Genomic DNA, 22,662 nt, shown 5'->3' with positions numbered 1-22,662 from the left:
TGGATCTCCTTGCCCTATAGCTGAACTTAGCTTCAGGTCGCTGCTCCAATTTAAAGTGCGTCACAGCTCATAAATCCTCCGAACGCATTCAGAACTCCTTCCGTCCGACTAGGGGGGGGCTTTTCTCATCGGCAACTCCACATCTTTAAAAAAATATGCTCAGTAACAACAGTTATAAGGTTCAACTCACACAGTCTTTTGCTTCTCTTTCACTCCAAACAAGCCAGGACATCGCGTCCGGGAAGGTACGAGGCAACAATATGAAGAAAAAAAATAAAATAAAAACTCACTCCCCTTATCGCTCCGTCCCCATCAATCCTTCTTCCAGATGCAGTACAATCTTTGACTCCTCTCACTCGGCAGCATAAATTTCTCAGCAGTAAACAGCGCTTCTTTCCCTCCTTCTGAAGTATGTCCATAGATTTAAGCCTAATTATCTTCTTTAACCATGGAAATCCCCGCCATGCAGATTAGCGTCCGGGAGTCCTGGCCCTTGTAAGTGCTCAGCCCAAGCTCCCCCCACTCCAAAAACAGTCGGAGTGGGTCTGGGGGCATCGCGGGCCAGCGGCCCCTCTCCGTAACCCCCGGAGAGGGTAGGGGGTTACCATTTACTCCCCTAGCAACCGCCAAATTCCTTACAAAGGTCAGAGAGATGGAAAACAGGTCCGCCATTCCTGCAGGCGGAAACCGGAACCCGCTCCAACCACTCTTTAAACAACAAGGCATATATACAATTAATTCATTTCTGATACTGATACTAAATGACACCAAAGATTTACACTTGGAAGGCTTGTTAAAAGAGAAGCATATTTGACAGGCACTAAGGGCAGTGCAGAAGGTGCCTGCTTGTCAGTTTCTCCTTGGGTGCTCAGTAATGTGTGATTCTTTTAGCCTTTACATTGAATTGTTTGAATTGTTATCTGTTGCTCACTTCCTCATGCCTGAGAAATAAAATGAAAAGCACCTCTCTCTCTCCACCACATTTGCACTCTCCCACATTTGACCTTTAGTTTGTTAATCTTCGAGCCCTAATTTGGTTAGCTGTAATCAGCAATCTCTTCTGTGGTGTCCACTTTAGTGATGGTTGTCCCAGCAGCCATATCTATGGTAACAGGTGGACTTTACTCGGATCAAATGCATTGAGACATGAGTTTATTCTGCTACTCATTTAGCCAGGAAGTGCAAACACTGTCTTTAACTTGGTACTTTGCCAAAGGAGTATCTTAAGTAGCTTTTATGGGTTTCTCCAAACCACCTGTTTATTCAGCAGTCATCCTGATTTGCTTGCAAAAGCTTATGTGGTGATTAGGCCACACCATGCGTTTATAGCACATGGCTTCCCTGCAAAGAATCCTGGAAACTGTAGTTTGTTAAGGGTGCTGGGATTTGTAGCTCTGTGAGGACTAAACTTTCAAAAGCTGACTTTATAGATATTATTTATTAGGCAGTTATACTGTAATGAGCAGTCATCCCGCAGACATCCTGATTTGCTTGCGGGGTGTTTAGTCATCTTCCTATTGTTTGTTCATCCCATACTTTTAAATATCCTGTCATCCTATCACTTTCCTAAATCCAAAGAGTCCTTTGTTTTTAAAGTGTTAAGGCAACAGCTTTTAAATCCACTTTAATTGCACAAACCTTTTCTGGTGTGTGCTTGAATCCGTCCCACAAAATAGTGACAGCCTGGAGGCACTTTTAGTGATCTGGTCCTTGAGTTACATGTTGTGGTGGAGCAAATAAGGGGTGGTCCCAGTACCCATCTGTTGCTTGAAGATTTGCTTGGGGCCTCATTCCCAGATGCTCCTCACAACTTGTGAATGTGAGGGCCTGTTGACTGTTTTCTCCCACTGGTTCCAACAACAGTTGTTTTCTTAATGTTAACTGTCACACATGGTAGGGATATCACAGGAATTGTGGCTGGGAGGGGTACAGTCTTGATAACAATTGGCACCCACCTCTCTCTGCACCTAGTGGGGTGTGTGTGTGTCGCATAAACTTGCTAATCACATTATTGGCATCCCCTTGCTGAGTCTGAGAAAAAAGGTGCATCAAGTGTAACACTCTGCTCTGTGTGCACAACAGGATGTCTATGGGAAGCCCACAAAGGACCCCTGGATGGTTAAGTCCAGTCAAAGGTGACTATGGTGTTATGGCACTCATCTCACTTTCAGGCCGAGGGAGCTGGCATTTGTCCACAGACAGCTTTCCGGCTCATGTGGCCAGCATAGCTAAACCGCTTCTGGCGCAACGGGACACCATCACGGAAACTAGAGTGCACAGAAACACTGTTTACCTTCCCGCCACAGCTGTACCGATTTATCTACTGGTATGCTTTTGAACTGCTAGGTTGGCAGAAGCTGGAACAGAGGAACAGAAGCTCGACCCATTGTGTGGATTTGAATCGCCGACCTTCCAATCAGCAAGCCCAAGAGGCTCTGTGGTTTAGACCACAGCACTACCCGCTCCCTTGGGAAGCCCACAAGCACCATGTGGGTGCAATACCACTCTCCCATTTAGCAAGTGCAACCACAGAGCCATTTCTCCCTTACCCCGCACTCGAATTCCCAGACCAGAGCCACCCTCATTTGCCTGGAGCCCCCGGCTCCCCCCCCCAATTCACAACGTTCACAGACTATTCTTATTCTGAGAGCACTGCCTGCTCCTGCCCAGTCCTCTACGACATCCAGTGCTTCCTGCCCAAAGGCCCTGTCCTTAAGAACCACCACCACAAGGGCAAGACATACTGCCTATCTGATCATAGCAGCCTCCAGCCAATGCTGCCACTCTTGCAGGCCATGGCGCAGTGGTTTTGGGCTGGGGAAGTGGTGGGGCCCAGGACTGGAGGAGGCCTTTACCCAGGCTTCCTGAGCAGCTGGCCTGGCACTTCCCAGATAAGCTTCCCTTGCACAGGTCCAGCAACAAAGGTTCAGAGCTCTGGGGTTGACTGCTACGTTCACTGGAACAAAGAGCCAAGCAGTCCCTGTCTGCTACCTCAGCAGGAGTCCAGGCCACTGATGTATCCATGTGTCCAATGTTCTGCCAGAGCCTATACTGTCGACACCAGCTCCCAGTAGGATGGCAGTTCCTCTGCGCTTGGTGAGGCCGCTGCTTGCCATACTCCTGCTCATCTCCTTGCCTGTGCTGAACTGTGTCTACATCACAGATGAAGGTAAGATTACAAACTGCTACTACCGTCCATGGTTTAGGGCAGAGATTTCCAAACTTTTCATGTTGGTAACATACTTTTTAGACATTCATCATTTCACAACACAGTCATTCAGTTTTACTAGCAAACCGGAGATTAAACTAGCCCCTTTCCTGCCCCAGGAGGAGCTTGGGGAGCATTACCACGCTGCAGCCGACACACAGTTTGGAAAGCTCTGGTTTAGGGGAAATGGTGAGGATGAAGCGTGGCTTTTTTTACTTTTTTGGGGCCCTAGAAACCTCATTAGGAAAGCCAGACAGGTGAACATTCTTGTGGATGAAGGGCATCTGGGCAGAGGGGGTGGGATGGGGCTTTCTGGGAGCACCACAACAACCAACTTTCCTGGATTAGGATTTCCAATTTCTGATCAAAAATGCACTCTAGGCTTTTGATCACTGTGGCACGCATCAGGCAAGGCTCCTCACAAGGCAGTGATGAAAGAAGACACTCTTTTCAAACTATTCTCTACCATGCCCTTATTAAAACATAACTCTGTACTGTACCATGTGGGGTCAGGAAATTTTGGAATAAACAAAGCTCTTCCATACTCATGGATCAAGGTCCACCTTGGCTGCTGCAGAAGGAGGGTTAGGAGAAAACCCTTTCATGTCCTATGCCAGGACGAGGCCCAGCACAGAGAACTATAGATCCCAGAACTATAAGTGCTGAAAATTGTAGCTCTGTTGAGATAAACTACAGTTCCCAGGATTCTTTGGGGAAAATATTGTGCTTAACATGTATGGCATATTCACAGCCTCAGAGATCTACCTGCACACCTCCACCAAAGGGTTTCCTCTGTACGTTATTCAGGGCCACCAATCAACAGAAGAGCAAGGAACATTGAGATGTGGAAAGATGGAATAGGTTACAAAGGCTCAAAGTGAATGTGGGTACCAAGAGAGCCAAATTGTTTCCGGTCCAGATCAATGCAGTTCTTTACTAGGATCAATTAAGTGCAGTCTTTCCAGAGGATGAGAATTTTCCTCACCACAACTCTCAATAAGGGAGAAACAAGATCTGGCTAGAATTCAGGTTTGTTTTTCCAACCCCCATTATTCTTCATTGTCCTTTGTATAATAAATAATAATAATAATAATAATAATAATAATAATAATAATAATATTTATACCCCGCCCATCTGGCCGGGTTCCCCCAGCCACTCTGGGCGGCTTCCAACAAAATATTAAAATACAGAAATCCATCAAACATTAAAAGCTTCCCTAAACGGGGCTGCCTTGAGATGCCTTCTAAAGGTCTGGTAATTGTTGTTCTCTTTGACCTCTGGTGGGAGGGCATTCCAAGGGTGGGTGCCACTACCGAGAAGGCCCTCTGCCTGGTTCCCTGTAACTTGGCTTCTCGTAGCGAGGGAACCGCCAGAAGGCCCTCGGCGCTGGACCTCAGTGTCCAGGGAGAATGATGGGGGTGGAGACGCTCCTTCAGGTATACTGGACTGAGGCCATTTAGGGCTTTAAAGGTCAGCACCAACACTTTGAATTGTGCTCGGAAACGTACTGGAAGCCAATGTAGGTCTTTCAGGACCGGTGTTATGTGGTCCCATGGCTGCTCCCAGTCACCAGTCTAGCTGCCACATTCTGGGTTAGTTGTAGTTTCCAGGTCACCTTCAAAGGTAGCCCCACATAGAGCGCATTGCAGTAGTCCAAGCGAGAGATAACTATAGAGTGTAGAGTGGTTGTGTTTCCTCCTCACTTTTTCTGTGGGGGGACAGGGATGGGGGGACAGGGACATAAAAATGACACTGACCAAGAGTTCTATGTTCAAAACTTGAATAGCTCATAAGCAATTAGATACACATAACCGTTTGATCAGTGAGCTTTTCAGCTTTTGCTGATGGATATGATACAGTTAGAAATACTACAAGGACAGAAACCAAAATCTAAAGAAATTCTTCTTTGACTTAGCATGAATCATAAACCTTAAATTGTTTAAGGGTAAGATGTGAAATTATTTTCTAAATATATATAGTATTCAGATTTCACAGATATCCTATATTCTGCAGTGTTACTTCCCGAACCCTGAATTCTGATGGTATACTGTAATTCATTTTACCTTCTTGCATTGTTTGTTCCTACAGAATGATTGATCCCCTTTATTTTGTTGTTTCCCTCTCAAATCTTTTAAAATGAGGGCCCCCTCCAGATGTCCCTTTTATTGTGTATTTGTGATGATTTGTCATTACCCATGATTCTGCCTGCAAAAGTGACACGGTGAACCACACTGTTTCCAATCAATGCATGTCCTGCTTTTCTTTCTTACTGTGATTCTACATAACAATATTTACCCTTGTAAGACACTCCTGAAACACTGTGGGAGGGAAAAACAGCTAGTGAATTATTTTCAATATGAAAATGGCTAGTGGGGATGGGTTAATGAACCCTGTCACTTCTCCACTCAAAATCTTAGCATCTTGAAACTACTTTTTTTTAAGTCATTGTTTTCATTGCATTTGCGTATAATGTGTAGTTTGCTCCCTTATCTTGCTTCCTCCCACTCTCACTGGGAGTTCTATCTCCCTGGGAGAGGAAGCTGCTCCCCCCGCCCCAAGTTTGCCACAAAACCACAAGGCTATTTTGGGATGTTTGTGAACACTTCCTGGCAGCAAATACTTTGGGGGTGGTGGTAATCATTAGCTCCCCCTTTCCCTAATCCTTTCCCAACCCACCCAAACAACTGTGTTGCCAATATGGATGTTCACATTGAAAAAACCAAAACAGAATGACAACATTTAGGGTCAGTACTGTTTGCATTTGTGGGTTATGAAAATCAGTACTGTTAGACGGGCATGTGGTGTACAAAAATGAAAATGCAAGAGATGAGGAACCTATGGCCCACCAGAGGTTGCTGGACTACAACTCCCATCAGCCCTAAACATTGGCCATGCTGGCTGAACCAATGGGAGGCGGAGTACAACAGGTCCTTATTCTTGCATTATAGAGAAAATTAATACTGTTGGGGGGGGGAGCATTTTAATGAGCCACTAAGCTGCATGGCAGAAGGGGATCATAACAGGCCAGGGAGTGCAGGCTGTACCATCCACCCACCCCAAGATGCAGTGTGGGGTCTTTTCATGTTACCTAGTACAGTATGTAGTTTTTCAAAGAACTGCACCCAAACATTCAGGTTGGTGCCAAAGAATGTGAGCGTCGAGGTGCACAACCAGCCCCCCACCTTTATTGAGCAACTTCTTGAACCTCACCCCACACCCAGTTAATTCAAAATTAACCAACATTATTTGATCCCTTCATGTGGCTAACTTTTTATCTAGATCATCAACAGTTCTCCTCGTTTGTCAGCTTCTAAGACTGTATGAACCCCCACCCCCTCACCCCCATTTGCTCTGCAGTCATCATTAGGACTCGCACTGCTTGTTTGGGAAGTGGCAAAGCCCACATTATCTACAATCCATATCTCTTTTTTGTTGGTTTGTTATGAAATAAATACTGTGTTTTGGTGCATTTTCTGACACACCTGCTTTGAACCAAATTGAGAAAAAGAACCACCTAGTTGCATTTCAAGCCAGTGATGTGGCATTTCAAGCCAGTGATGTGGCATTTCAAGCCAGTGATGTGGCATTTCAAGCCAGTGATGTGTCACAGCCTAACACACATTTCTCTCCACTGTGGTGTGTCTTCCAGAAATTCTATCATGCATTTGATAAGGATATTTGATTTTATATCCCTTCCCTCCCCATTATCATAGCTACCTCACCCCGTGTTGGCAAACAGGATCCTCTGCCCTGCCCCCCCCCCAGGCTAACTGTAGCATGGGGTGGGGGGAAATTTGTTGTAATCATTGAGGGGAGAAGGGATAAATTCCCCCACCACAACTGCAGCATGCTGCGTTCCCAATGAACATTGCTGCTTGGCACTTGCAATTTTAAAAACAAAACAATGTTAGACAGGCATCCCCAAACTGCGGCCCTCCAGATGTTTTGGCCTACAACTCCCATGATCCCTAGCTAAGAGGACCAGTGGTCAGGGAAGATGGGAATTGTAGTCCAAAACATCTGGAGGGCCAAAGTCTGGGGATGCCTGATGTTAGAGAAACCATTAGTATCAGGTGTAGTTAGACTCCTAGAAACATAAGAAGCTTTTGCTATAAGAATTTTGAGGTCACACATATATAATAAATGTTCATAAATGTACCACGCAAACAGTACAGGAAGAGAGGCCTGAAAACCATTTTGACTCTCCCAAACTGACCAGAATTAAAGTGATATCCATCTTGTTGTAGGAGTTTCCCCCACCCCACTGAATCACACACACACATTTCCACTTGACTAGCAACTTGGGAGCCATAATCCTGTCAGCCGGAGGCTCTGCCAACTGGACATTTCCTCATCAATGGTGCCAGACTGCTAGCCATCTCATTCACAATGGAAGACTCCTCCAAACAAAAGACAGTGATCAACTCTTGCGAAAAATTTCTCTTTGTGTTTAGGAATTCACACCTGGGAGGGGTGAGAGGAGAACTAGGAGAGGTGTCAAAAGTGCTCAGATTTCTACCTTGAACCCTCCTTTTTTGTGAGGTATTGATTACATAGCTGTGATGTAGGAATGATGTATTGGGGGTGTTTCTTGGTGATGGGAAAACTGATAAAAGTGGAGGTTCTCTTTTGTTCTGGGTTCCTTCCTTGTTCTCCTGCGTGAGGGGAAGGACCCTGTTGCAACAGCAAAAATAAAGGCTTTGCTTCTCAAACTTCTCTGGTTGGCTTCTGTTATATTCTCCAACCGATGGAGAACCCAATAAGGGCTCTTGTGTACCCCATAAGGGAATAAGGGCATATTTTGCTTATATCACTTCATTAGAGTAGGCCAAACTATTGGTTTATCTGGCCTGGCACTGTCCAAAAGTGAAGAAGCATTTCACATCATGCACTACCTGATTTTCTTAGCACACTGAAGAAAGGCCCTATGGGAGTGGTGTCTTCTCCCCTTCTGAAACTTCCCCACCCCCAAAGGCTTGAGCATGGCTATAAGACTCTTATTCCAAGCTGACTGGAGCCCTGGAGAGAAGCACAAGCCATGACAGGCCGTGGTGACTTACTGGACCATTTGTTACAGCTTGTGCTTGTACAAACACTTGTATTAATCTCTATGACCACAGTTCTATTTGCCATGCACTTGCTTCCTCTCATCTCACAGTCCAGATGACTTTGGGTATTTGTGGTTACAGTTGTCACCCTATTCAGCTTGAAGACTCATGCAAGCTTCTTTCTTTCTTTCTTTCTTTCTTTCTTTCTTTCTTTCTTTCTTTCTTTCTTTCTTTCTTTCTTTCTTTCTTTCTTTCTTTCTTTCTTTTCTCTCCCCACAGAGGCTGATCTACTGGCCGAAACAGCTCAGGACATATTCTGCTTTTCTCGAACCTTTGAGGATCTCACTTGCTTTTGGGATGAACCACCACATGTGGATGGGGCATATCGGCGCTTCTTCTATACATACAAAGGGTGAGGGGTTTTTATACATGGCTATGATCCATAGTCCGGGCTGCCTGGAAGGTTTGCAGTAGAATAATACTGCAGCTCCTTGAGGTTTTCCACTGCCCACTCTCTTCATCTCCACAGAGACAGAAGCCGAGAATGCACTCTGCGGTCAGCAAAGCACAGTGATGGAGGCTGGCGCCATGTCTGCATCTTCCCCAGGAACCATCAGGATGTTCTGCTCTTTGCAGAACTCCACGTCGAGGTGTTAGACACCATTAGTAATCACACCACTCGCTCTCAGGATCTCTCAGTGGCGTCTGTTGGTAAGCCTTCCTTCGGATTTGAGAAGCAAGGAAATGTGTCATGGCTCATGGCTCATCTTGGTCCCACTGGGGATTGAACAGTATCCTGAAGTACAATAATCCTCTGCTCCGTCTTAAGCCAAGGAGTGGCTAATAAATGGCTCTGTCAATGTGGTTGGTCTCCCAACTCTCATCATCCCCTTTGGCATCATGGCCAATGATCATAGATTAATTGTACTCCAGAAATATCTGGAGGGCCACAGGTTACCAAACAACTTCCTGTGCTGTCCTTCACTGACATCTGGTGTTCGCTAAGATAATTTTGGTGTTTCTGGAGTTGGGGTGCCTTTACCTCAAACACAACTAAAAGTCAGAGCAGTTGCATTTCATTTACTCCATGATGGGTTTTCATGTGGCGATGTACAGTTTTCCTGTACAGTGACAATGGGTTACATTGTGTACATGTTTTATTTATTCATTTAGTGTCACCAGTATTCATCTTACAGCATTAGACGAGTATTCATTTCTTTATCTGAAATATTTTGAATCCGTCCTTAATGATGCATTGCCCTCACAAGGCACATAAAAGCATGACAATTAGTATTACAATATTATAAATTTAATTTAACATAATTTGATTTATTACCAACCCTTCACCCAATGGTGAACCCATGGTGGCATTACAACAATTTAAAATACAAAGCATGACATTAAAAACAATTTTTAAACACTTAACAATCACAAAAAATGCAATCACAAAACATGTGATGGGTCCTGAAAATATGCATCTCAGGTGTCATCCTTCGGACAAGGTCCTAAATCCCACCCACCACTGGCAGGGCTTGTTGAGTGGTACAGCCATCACTGCATCAGGGTTTTCTGCTGGGCCCCACCACTCACAGATATACCATTAGCAAGCTTCCTGTCCACACACACATTTGGAGGGCAAAAGGGGGACAGCCGAGTGAAGGGACACCTCTGCCTAATCCAGCCCCCAGCCTGGCAAACAACAACAACAACAACAGTAGTGAGGATGAGGCCATATGTATCTCCCTGGGAAGGGATGGAGTTCAAAGGGGCGGGGCACTGGCATCAGCCAGCCAAACAGCTCTTGTTGGTGGATCAGGGAGCAGAGCCTGTCCTAAGGATCTCACAGTATGTATGAGGAGGAAAGCCAGAGTCAAAGGGAAGGATGGATAAAGTGGAGGTCACATAAATAAGAAAGGAAGTTACACCTACTTAAGCTTCACGCTTGAGGATGTGACACCAACAAATTCTTGCGATCTGTCATTTCAACATTTGGCTCTGTCCATATGGCTGCCCTTTTCCTAGAGGCTAAGAAGCAGTGCACCTGGCCAGAATGCGGATGCCGAGATTGACATACCTGTCCCATACCACCAGAGTTTGCCCTGGCCTAGCTGGAGAACTGCAGCCCACCTTTCCGCTGCTTTGTTGTTGCATGCTGCAGTCCCAAGAAAGCAACCTTGCAGCAGCCAACTCCCTAGCATTCTTGCTTGCATCTGCAGATTCCTGCACTCCCAGTTGTGACTACCACACAGAGAAGCATTCCACTGTAAATATACTGCATATACAGGAGAAATGTAACAAATCCACATATTGTGTATTTATTAGAACGCCACTTGGGGATTTACTGTTGCTTCAGAGATTGAAACAATGGTAATATTTACTGCACCACTTAAGTGTTGAAATTATACAGTATCTTCATCTGTCTTCATTTGTAAATCCCACAATTGTCTATCTATGCTTAGGTCTGATTGCTCCACCAATGAATGTAACAGTGGCGTGGCCTGGAGTGGCACGAGAGTTGCATGTGACCTGGACCCCTCCACCTTTCCACTATGCAGAATTCTTGGCCTATGAGGTTATTTACAGTGCTGAAGGCTCCACGGAGCCACCATCCAGGGTATGGCTTATATGGGGCAGGGGAGGTTGTGCAGGGCAGCTGATTGTGTCTAAAACTCTAAGCAGGACACCAAGCTCTGTGGCCATCATGAAGGAGCAGTTCAATGTAGCTTGCATTTATAGGTGAGCCTACTTAATTTGCACAATCTGAAACACTACACGAACCTTTGAACTCTATGATTCTATGAAAACACAGACATCCTTCCAAATTCAGAATGCTCTGGATTTTGCAGTGCAGTTCTCCAGCCAAATAGTGTGTATAAAAACACAAATACTAGGATAAAAGGTGCCTACAAATGCACATATTAGTGAAAATAGCATACAAAAAACGCATTAGATAAGGGAAAACACCCTTGCCAAAATGTGTGTATTAGACAAAACTGCATATGAAGCAGCATAAAAGGGGAGAAATTTGCAGTAAAATGTTGCTGAATTTTCTTGAGGACTTGTTGTTAAACAATTTGCAAACAGATGAGTTATCGGGAGAAACTACCTCCACTAATCCTTACATGTGCCTGGTTCTGTCCCTCATAGATGGAAGTGAAGAACAGCCATACATGTCGCCTCAGAGACCTGCTCCCTGGGCACTGCTACCACATCCAAGTACGCAGCAAGCCTGATGGCCTCTCTCTTGATGGGCTCTGGGGACCATGGTCTCCAGTAATATTAGCAGAGACACCCCATCTCCCTGGTAAGTGTCCTGTTGTTTGGTAAGCAGTTGTCATGGGGATCTCAGTTGCATTACTTTCTTTAAAAAAAACTATTGAACAAATTTAACAAAACACATTATCAATCAATATAACCCAGGGGTCAGCAAACTTTTTCAGCAGGGGGCCGGTCCACTGCCCCTCAGACCTTGTGGGGGGCCGGACTGTATTTCGAAAAAAATATATGAACAAATTCCTATGCCCCACAAATAACCCAGAGATGTATTTTAAATAAAAGGACACCTTCTACTCATGTAAAACATGCTGATTCCCGGACCATCCACGGGCCGGATTTAGAAGACGATTGGGCCACATCTGGCCCCCGGACCTTAGTTTGGGGACCCCTGATATAACCAATTACATTTCCCCCCTTTTTATACCCTACCCTCCCTCCCTCTCCCACCCTCCAGAGACTTCCCTCAGCTCCCCCCTCTTATTTGTTTACACATATTATTCTCTGCATTTTATAAAGTTGTACATATCATTGCCTTATCTATCCTATGTTCTACTAATAAATTGTGGATGTTTATTAAAAACCTGCCAAGGAGTCCAAGTCTTTTTGTTGTGACCATTCCTTGACTGGGAAAGCTTGGTCACATTAGTTAATGCACTGGTTACTTCAAGACTGGAATTACACATTGCACTCTATGTGGGGCCTCCCTTGTGCTTAATCCAGAAGCTACAGTTAGTTCAGAGTGCAAGGATACAATTGCTGGCAGGAGACTCTCCTCAAAGAGACCTGCACTGGTAGCCAATTTACTGTTAGTCTATAAAGCCCTTAGCGGCTTGGGATCACTTTACTTGCATGTTTGCCATACCCCATACATGCCCACTCAACCACTTCGATCAGCGGAAATTGCATTCTTACAGGCGTCACATACCGTATTTTTCCGTGTATAATATGCCCCTGTGTATAAGACGCCCTCTATTTTGGGGGACTCCAAATTAAGAAAATGGGGGGGGGAGAGATGGCACAGAGTCATTTAAAGCAAACAAGCATCTGCTGCTCGCCAACAGCAGCTAGCAATCGTATGCTCAACTGCCGCATTATGCAGAATGCAATGATGGCTTTAAAAGAGGATTAGGCAAATTAATGGAGGGTAAGGCTGTCAATGATGGCTATGCTCTGCCTCCTTCTGAATAGCAGTGGCTGGAAACCACGGAAGGGGAGAGGCCTCTTTGGCCCAGGTCCTGCTTGTGGCTTGCCCACAGGCATCTGGTTGGCCACTATGGGAACAGGTGGCTGTATTAGATAGATCACTGGCCTGATCCTGCAGACACTACCAGTTTTTATGTGGTAACACTAGGTGATATGAAATGCTTCCAAGAAGCGCTTGTTAAATCTTCAAAGCTTTATTGCTTTACAATAAAGAGCAAACACCAGAATAAGCAAATCACAAAAAAGAAACGCTTGTTAAACTATGAAAGGTAATATATGAAATGCTTCCAGGAAATGCTTGTTGAATTATGAAAGATAATGAGCACCTGGACTAATTAAAACAGCATACACCTCCCTTGCAAAATAAGAGATGAAGAGCAATAGGAGTATCTAATTGAATCTTCACTGACTTCCTCAGAGTAAGGTAAATCTCACTGCTGTTATAATCTGTATCCTGACCCACAATATAATCTGTATTCTTGATCCACGATCAAGTCATGTATGGCAGTTGTCTTGTGAATCATTGACCTGGCATTGCACAGCAGCACCTTCAGGTCATGTGGGTATCCCTTGCTGATTCCAGTATCCACCAGACCCGGAGGCAGGGATCGTCCTCAAACAATGACTAAGCCTGCCTCCTCGGTAATGACATGGTCTGGTCTTAGCGTAACTCCTCCTCCTACCCGTGATCACCGAGATCAGTTGTCCCAGTGCATCCCCCCCCCCCCCGTGGAACCTGCCCCAGCCATTTTGTTGGCTGGGACCCACTCCCAGGCAGCCCTGACCCCTCCCCTTAAAAACAAAATAAAACCTATATAAAAACAAAAAAATACAATAAAACAATACAAACAAAAAACAAAAAATTACAAGCTAAAATTAAACAAACCCAAATTAAACAAATTCCCAACCCAACCAAACATCCAATTTAAAAAGGTGAAAAGAAATAAAAAAACATTTTAAAACATTTTAAAAAGAACTCTGTGCTGTGTAGCAGCAGCAGCGGTGGCAGTCCTTAAGAGGCCTGTGAGGCCCCACCCTGGGCCAGGTGGTGAGTGGCAGCAATGGGGCCCTCAGCACCTCAGCAGGGAAGTCCTGGGCAGCACATCATTAGATTTCTACCCCACTCTTCCTCCCCAAGGAGATCTGGGCAGCTCCTTTTAAGAAAAAGAACCCCATAAAAAGATGTGTCCAGGCACCAGAATTCCTAGAGGCATGTATCTGAGCACCTGTTGCCATCAGGGTGGAACCTATGCCTTCCCCGCCATATTTTTGCCATCTCTTTGTAATGTAAATATTTGTTTCACCAACGCTGACATAAATTGATATGTGCAAAAAGCAACAACCATTTATTTCCATCAGGGTGGTGGTAGTGGCAGCAGTAGATCGTCTCTAGTAAGGGAAGGGAAGCTGAGGTGACCTTGGTAGGAACAGGGGCCTGAGGCAAGAGGAGCAGACTGAGAGGGAGGAAAAGGCCATCCATCCATCTTGGGTTTGCCACAAGTGGCCAGGTGAAGGCCAGGATCTGTCTTTAATGTGAGGATGCAGAGGATGTTCATGTCTTGTCTATGAAGGCAGGGTGGTGTGGAAGCAGAGGACTGGTTTGACCTTTAGGATACTGTCATAGAAAAAAATTTGGGGAGGGGGGAATGGGTAGAGGCAGGAACCAGTGGCAAGCAAGCAAGATCTTCATTGTTCTGTTGCAACAGAGTCCCCCACCCCTGTCCCGCTGCACGAAGGTGAGGACCCAGAACAAAAGTGTGTAACAGCTTTTAAAGGTTTAGAAATAGCCAAAGACCACCCAAAAGCATCATACAACCGTCACAGAAACAGGCGGTATACAACATAAATTTGAGAGTTTGGCTTGTCTCCTGTTTCTCAAGATACCTGATAATGCTTGCTGACTTGCATTATCCTGGTCAGTCTGGGCCATCTTTTGAAATGGTATGTACCCTAGTTTCTGAAACCATTATCACAGACCCCTCCCCTATTCATAAACAAAGTGTGCTCTTTTGAGTGAATCTGAAGGATTTTTAAGTGAAAATAACCATTGTGGAAGGTTTTTCCAAGGTATTTCCTCCTGCAGATAAATATTTGGGATCTGAAATATTTCAGGCATGTGGTTTATGTACTTATGTTTTATTTATGACACCTTGGAATTCTTATGACAATTCCACATTGTATTTAAAAGATGCTGTCTTACTCCTGATTCCTTTCTCTCTCTGTTCTGCCAAGAGGAAATTGGCCTGCAGTGCTTCACTCCTGACCTACGCCAATTGCGCTGCTGGTGGAAGTGGGAGACCACAGAGCCTGGCCCCTCTCAAAGCATATTGTACTGGGCAGAAGAGAACAGCAGAAATTCAAGGTGACACGACAACAACACCCTTGCCCCAAATCCTGGGCTGTCCTGCTTCCGTAGTTCAGATATAAATGCTGGTGTCCACCATTCATCCTCCAAAACACCCCTGCCTCCCCCTTAACTCTCACATGTCCACAATAGGCAAAGCTCTGAATCAGCATCGCATCTGAAGTCACCCAAGGCTGCCCCCAAATATTCATATCATCTAGTCCAACCCTATACAAAGCAGGGAAATGAGGCAGGTCACTTTTGCCTATGTGGACTTGCACATGTCCAGGGACTTTCTTTTTTAAAGATGTGTGCACAAGTACCTGTGTAAGAAGTAAAAAGGTAGTGGAGGCAGAGGAGTAAGAATGGTTGAGAGGAGGGACAAAAAAAAATCCTGGGTATTTTTCATCAGGCTCTGTGCATTAATGCAGACAGCAAGCACCAAAATAACAACGGATCTATTGACTGGGGGGGGGGGACTGGAGTGTGTGGGCATTTGTGAGCCAACCATACATGCAAAAAGAAAAAATGAGCTTCAAATGACCTGTTTGCAAGATAATGCCTCTGTGTGGACATAGCGTCTGACTCCATCCTCACTCTTGGTTTCCAGAATGCAAACCTGGCAGAAGTGTAAGGGGAAAGAAGAGGAAATTAAGCCCCACTATGACCGCCATAACCAGACATGCACCTTCCAGCCTAGCAACACAAGTTATATCTCTGTCCTGGTGATTCTCAGCCAGGGACAGCAAGAAATCAACTACTTGAAAGAGCCATTCCAACTGCACCATGTTGGTAAGAATCTCCAACATGTCTGGGCCATGGCACCATGGCTGCTGTCAGTCTGCATTTTAGGGATAGCAAACTGTCCTGAAGAGCAGGGGCATCAGGTGGTGTATAGTGCTGTTTGCACTGCATTAGGCCTCTGCTGCTTCTGCAAACTGAGCTGACTTGACCAGCCATCTCTCTCCCTCTGATTACAGTACTCACTGCCCCACCAAGCATCCTGCAAGTCACTGTAGACAGAGGTGTGCTAAAGTTGGAGTGGGCACCACCACTGGAAGAGTTAGCTGAACATATGGTGTATCAGATACAGTATGCAGTGCAAGACACCTCAAAATGGAAGGTAATATAAAAATGTATGAGGAATGCATGAGAGAGTATTAGGAGGACCACACATCTGTTGTATTAGATACCCCTTTTCCCCCTTTCAGTACTAGAGCACAATTGGAAACATAAGGGAAGTGCCTTTAGTAAAAAAAAAAAACACACATAGCCTTTCCCAGGAAACACTCCCATGTCCTGGCAGCAGCTGAAAAAAGGAAAGGAAAGAAAGGCTAATGCAATTGCAGGCTGCATTAATAGAGCCGTAGTTTCCAAAATGAAAAGCAATAGCTCCACTTTATTTTGCACCAGGACCTCATCTGCATTACTGTGTGCAGTGCTGGGCTCCTCACTTTTAAGCTATAGACAAAATGTAATGAGTTCAGTGGAAGGCAATGAATCAGTGTCAACAGCATGAATTATGCTCCATCCCCAGCCATCACCATTGGTCTGGGAGACACAAGCACAAGCTGAAGGGATGTGTGTCGTTGTTGGAATGTCCAGTCACCAAACTGGTCTCTGTTTATACATGTCCTGAGGCATGTGAGACCACATAGCTAAGGCTAATAATAATAATAATAATAATAATAATAATAATAATAATATATTATTTATACCCCATCTGGCCGGGTCTCCCCAGCCACTCTGGGCGGCTTCCAACAGAAGAATAAAACACAACAATCTATTAAACATTGAAAGCCTCCCTGAACAGGGCTATAAAACAGCTTTTATAGAACAGGTTATTTTTGCAGCTCAGCTAGGGTGGCTATAGGGTTCTGACCCAGTTCTTCTGAAGTAGCCAATTATATATCAAGGAGCTCACCTGATGCTGCCTCACCCAACAGGGCCCAAACTTCCATCTTCCAGTCTATGGTGCCCCTGGTCTTTCACTCAGTTCCTCCAGATTGTTCAGTGTTTTGGGGTGAGATGCAATCACATAATGGCAAAATCAAGTTGCACAATTCAAATGGATTTGGTGCTCTTGTGCAACACACCTGTCAAAACTAGACTTTTTTTACAATAACAAAAGTGATGTAGAATTGTGCTGGAAAGTGTGGGCTAACAGTTGTTTGACACAGTGTCATCAACCTTGGGTCCCCAGCTGTTCTTGAACAGGCATAGGCAAACTTGGCCCTAGACATTATTGGGACTACAACCCACATCATCCCTAGCTAACAGGACCAGTGGTCCCAAACATCTATGCCTGTTCTTGAACTACAGCTCCCCTCATCCCTGACCATTGGCCATACTGGCTAGGAATCATAGGAGTTGTAGTCCAACAACATCTGGGGACCCAAGGTTGAGAAAGGCTGCTCTAGTTGACAATGGACTGATCTAAGGTGGGTCACAACAAGAGCACTACCACCATGCACATATATGGCAAAAGATTAAGAAATAGGTTCTGAAATGCATTTTGGGGTTAAAAGTGAGTCCTGAGTCTGAAAAGATTAAAAATACCTGCTGTAAACAATTCAGAGAGAATGCTAAATAAACAGGTTGTCTGGAAGCATCCCAGGTCAATTATCTTTTATAACTCCTCTGCTCCACTTTGTCATTAAAAAGCCTTTGATCAACATGCCAGGCTTCTCCAATGAGGTTTGTGAACTTTCTGATACAATTGCCCTCAACCCTTGTAGAGCTGTCTTCTGGCAGCAGGATTTCTAGCAAGTTCATAATAAAAGCAAGAGATGCGGCTTTTTTGCACTAGTTGCAATTTGCAGACCATCTTCAAGGGCAGTGTCACATGCCATACTGCCATATCTGGCTTATGAATTCAAGGCAATCAGCCAGAAATGGGAAAAGCTTAAACAAAGGGACTTAAAGATGCTACATCCTCCAGTTTTTCAACACAAACAAGGCCTTTCACAAAGTGGGGGAGTGAGTGTGAGAAAGAGACCCATGTTAGAAGTCTGTACTGGGATCAGATGAGTGATGCTTGAGGACTAGCAAATACAGAGCAAAAGCAGTCGCACAGCTCTGACTCAGATAGCACAACAGTATCAAGGCTTCTGCTCTAGGTTCTGGATGTGAATCTAACCAGCTAAGCACACCTAATGGGTCATTCTCTGGGCAGACTCTGCAGGTGCAGTACTCGAACAGCAGTGAAATTCATCTGGCAGCCGGGGGCCACTGCTGCCTTCAGCTGCGTGCTCAGCCAGATGGACAGAAGTTCCAAGGGAACTGGAGTGTGTGGTCAGAACATGTGTGCACTGATGTCCCACCTGGTTCAGGTAAGAGACCACAAATAGAAATGTAGGGTTGGATACAGGCACTGTTTTTGTCTATTAAAAAAATTGTTTTGGTGTACAGTACTCTCATTTTCCTACTCATATTGAAATACTGCCCCTTAAAGAGGCCAAACTTAAATTCACAAAACGTTTAGCGTTATGCGTACCTCTGCATCGCCCGAGGCGAGGCCCAAATGGGCATTTAGAAAAGAGCTGACATAGTTTGGTAACACAGCTTCACCCTTTGTATCTTCCCTAGGTTCAACCATCTTAAATGTGACACCTGCTCTGTTGCTCTGTGCAGGGCTTGTATTGGGGCTGGGCTGCATCTTCCTGTCCATTCACAGGTAAATTTACATCATCTAGCATTCACCTTCAATTCTTAGTTTTATTTGGGGGGCCAGTTGCAAATTAAAGAAACTGTTATGGGCACTGTGCACAGACAATAATCATGCACACATCACAACCATGCACATGAATGTATGTTAAACACACACACTCCCACCTTCACCAGCAATTAGGTTTGAAAAAACCATTTTTGCTTCCCTGCCTCCCACATCAGAGGTATCTATCTTCCTAGAGTGCAGTTGGAAAGGAAGTTTGTACACATGCATCCAAGAAGTTCACTCACATACACATATCCTACAACAATTAGGTTTGAGCAAAGTCTCCTATTGGAGCCAATAGAGGACTTTTTCCATTCCTGTTTGCAAAATGTCCCTCCCCTGATGCAATTAGGCATGAAAAAGCCCTCTATTAGCTCTAGCCTAGTAGGAGACTTTGTTCAAACCTAATTTCAGAGGAGTTCTACTGGGGGAGGAGGTTTAAAGCTGGGGAGAATAAACTCCCCTCCCCAGCTTTCACCCTCAACATTGAAAGTTCACCTCACTCCACCAGTGGTGCCATGATTAGGCTACTATCGTATTAGCTACGCTAGTAGGGTTCTTTAAAGTTTAATTGCTCAGGGTGGGGGTGGGCTGGGGTTGAAGAAGACCAAAACAAAAAACCACACTTTGGGATGGAGCTGTGATAGAGGCAGATTTGCTTCTATTAGAGAACAGAGGTCAGGTGTTGATTTGAGATCACCTGGGTTCCCTGAATTTCATATGCTCATTGTTCCTTGTTAAGCAGTCTGAAACAAAAGCTCTGGCCGCCCATCCCAGACCTTCACCATGTCCTGGATGGATTCCTTGAGGACAATGGAAAGCACCAGGTGAGGCCTTCCTCTTCCATACAGGCACCAACACCAATGTTGTTGGTGGATAGGAGACCAGGGTAATCATTTTTAAAGGAGGTGAACAGTATGGCTGCCTTACTGTTTTCCAATGTTGTTTTGATGGGAGCCTGCTTCAAGTTTGCAAGGCTTCATGACTGACATGAAAACATCAGACATAAGTTTCATAACTCTAATTAGTCTTTTCCTTGATGCATAGATTTATAAATTATTCTAATCCTGAATTGTGATTTGTAAATGTTGTCATAGTGGAAGTTTAAGAGTCAGCATACTTTGTCTGAAGCAGCTTTAAGAGTCGTTTTAACAATGTGGCCAATCAGAATACACCAAAATAGGGTACCTAACAGTGATGAACAGGGCTATAAATACAGAACCATGAAACTGACATTTCTCTCTGCCTTATTTCTTATAGCTTCCAGCAGAATTACCTTAATTCCCATAACAAAATCTCATGCTAATGTTGCTTCTGTCAGCTATCCTCTCCCCAGGGAGATTTTATGTCTGAAGTTGGGATGGCAAATATGTGACTCCAGGTATTAAGTTTATAATAGGAGTGTTAACATGTACACAGAGATAAGTATGCATGTACACATTTACCGTACCTCCATACTGTAGATTGGAGAGGGTGAAGCCCAGGGGCATTTTTGTGTTTCTGATGCTGCTTCCTTCCCATCTTCCAGGTGAATGCTTTCTTCTGCAACAAAACTTTAGAGGACACACCTTTGACTTGCCTACTGGAAGTCCTGTCTGAGATACCCTTGGAAACGCCTAGCAGTAGCCCTCTCCTAGATACTACTCAACTGCACCAGACAGAAAGGAACACCCAGGCTTCTTCACACTTGTACTACATGGTGCCAAGTCCTAGCAATCCCCAAGGGAATAATAATGAAAATGAGTATTTTGGTGCCACTGATGATGGGCATGACACGCTCTCACTGCCCTTGGAACATGATCTACACATAACTTCAGAACTGAAGGTCCAGTTAAGTATCTTCACCTTGTTCAGCACACCACTCTTGGCTCCTGACGCAAAAGAGGAAAGAAGATGGGAAACTTCTGGGGACGAGTCCATGTCTGCCACACACATATCAAACCAGTCTTACCTGCTCATGGGCTGACTGTACATGCTCATTAGAGGGTGGCAACAAGAGATTATGTGGTTCTGTAGATTTTTGCAAAAGATATTCTCAGCTGCTGCAGGGAAGGCATTTTGCCAGTTCCTGCACATTTTGCTAATTCCTGTTTCCTGTCCTTAGCAGCTGTTTCTGGGGGATAAGGGTAAAAACTGAATGGGAGATATACTCACATGGCAACTGGTACTCAAGGCCCATCATATACATTTCGAAATGCAGTGCAATTCCTAAGAAACTACACTCTATTGATTTACCCATTTGATTTTTATAGCATGAGCCAGAGATAGCTGCAAAATGCCACTTAGGACTTTCCACAACATGGAGAAGTAAACTGGCCGTTGCATGGGATGTTATGCCGATTATGAAAGCCAATCACAGCAATATGTGGTGAGCATAGGAATGCATATAATCTGTAGCTACTTAGTCTTAATGTGGTAACTCACTTCATGTTGATAGGCCCATTGTAAAAATCAACTTAATCTATTCTACCTTTGACTTCATTTTACATCACATGAGCCACAACTCTCCTACAGCAGGGAAATCACTATACTGTACCGGGGAATCACTATAATTACTGGCATTTGCATTGTGACCAGGTGTTAGTGCACAGAATGTTTAGTAGTGTAACTTTTGTAAAAGCACACTCACTGTGGTCCCCTCAGTGCAAAGCCACAGAAATATGTAGGAGGTGGAGTTTTTGCAAGAGTATTCAGGATGGGATGGTTTTGAAACATAACACACAGGGCTTTCCAAAGGGACTAATTGCTCAAACACCTCTTAAAATGTAAGGGTGTGGCTGAGCTTAGCATTTCGCCTTCAGACACATGTATATACTACCTATTCGTTGTTCTTCCCTGTATATTGCTTTGTACAGTCTGTGTTGGTGATTATACTACTGATAAAGAATAAAATCCCATTGGCTCTGAAGAGGTTTTACTTCATGAGATTACAAATTGCTTACACTGAAAATAACCAGTCTTGCACTGCACAACATCTTTGAAAGCATTGGTCTGTTTGCGTCAAGCGTAACATTCTAGGAACAATCTAACCTGGTCAATATTATCCTACTACCAACCTTAGAGGCGAATTTAGTGCAAAGCAGGAGAACTTACATTTATTCCCGGCAATTAACCATATCACTAATGCTCAAACTGACTTTCTTGCAGGTAGGTAGCCGTGTTGGTCTGAAGTAGCCGAAACAAAATAATTTGTTTTGACTTTCTTGCACTTCAGGTCTGTCTACTGTTAAAATCAACAGGCCTATTACCGGTAGTTTAAATGCAAGCAGCTGGATTTAAGCAATTTGTTGATCACAACATGCATTGCACAACTGGTTATTCAGATCTTCCTCAACAAGGCAGCCTGCAATCTTCCCCAGTGTCTACTCAAGGTTGGGGACAAGACTCTGGTTTTTTTGAGGTGTGATGCCAGAGTTGGGTTCCCAGGCCAGAGCTGAAAGCGCAGCAGTCTTTGTTGTTTTTATTCCACAGGCATGGAACCCTCTGTTACTTGATGACATTTGAAGGTCAGAAGTCAAGCACATCTTGTACTAGAGATCAAATGCAGCATTTAACCCTCACTGCTACAGGGGAGGTAAGGGGCAGACAGATTTATAAGTGCCAGGGCTTGACAATCTTGGCTAAGCTCTGCTACTATCCTTGCAGCTTTGTCTTAATAGGTGGTGCAACTCAGAATTTGAGGGGTGGCACTGTAGACATTCCCTGTTGAAAGTCGGAGCCTGTCCTGAGGATCTCTTAATTAGTGAGCTCTCCGCACAAGAGCCAACTCCTAGGGGCTGAGGTCCCTTTGCGCTCCTACCAAGCGTTCCTGTGGTAGAGCACATGCAAGAGGTCCCTGGTTCAATCGTTGCGAATTCACATTGGGGT

The 22,662-nt window shown here is 44.6% G+C and overlaps 1 protein-coding gene across 3 annotated transcripts; it reads left to right on the top strand.

Moving 5' to 3' along the window:
- The first annotated feature begins 705 nt into the window (after positions 1–705).
- Positions 706–21,819, top strand: MPL (MPL proto-oncogene, thrombopoietin receptor). Of its 3 annotated transcripts, none has more exons than XM_035124289.2 (12): positions 706–3,169; positions 8,537–8,669; positions 8,787–8,968; positions 10,717–10,829; positions 11,405–11,561; positions 14,969–15,098; positions 15,691–15,872; positions 16,061–16,203; positions 18,256–18,412; positions 18,669–18,756; positions 19,538–19,622; positions 20,324–21,819. In XM_035124289.2, exons 1-12 carry the CDS (start codon positions 3,076–3,078, stop codon positions 20,759–20,761), a joined length of 1,902 nt encoding a protein of 633 aa, XP_034980180.1. In that variant the 5' UTR covers positions 706–3,075; the 3' UTR covers positions 20,762–21,819. The 3 variants fall into 3 exon arrangements, with proteins under 3 accessions (XP_034980180.1, XP_034980179.1, XP_034980178.1); XM_035124288.2 differs by having other exon boundaries at positions 10,717–10,871; positions 19,541–19,622; XM_035124287.2 differs by having other exon boundaries at positions 10,717–10,871.
- Positions 21,820–22,662: the final 843 nt, after the last annotated feature.

This window comes from Zootoca vivipara, chromosome 7, assembly GCF_963506605.1.
Source record: "Zootoca vivipara chromosome 7, rZooViv1.1, whole genome shotgun sequence".
Lineage (NCBI taxonomy): Eukaryota > Metazoa > Chordata > Lepidosauria > Squamata > Lacertidae > Zootoca > Zootoca vivipara.
This window is presented reverse-complemented; position numbering and strand designations above follow the sequence as displayed.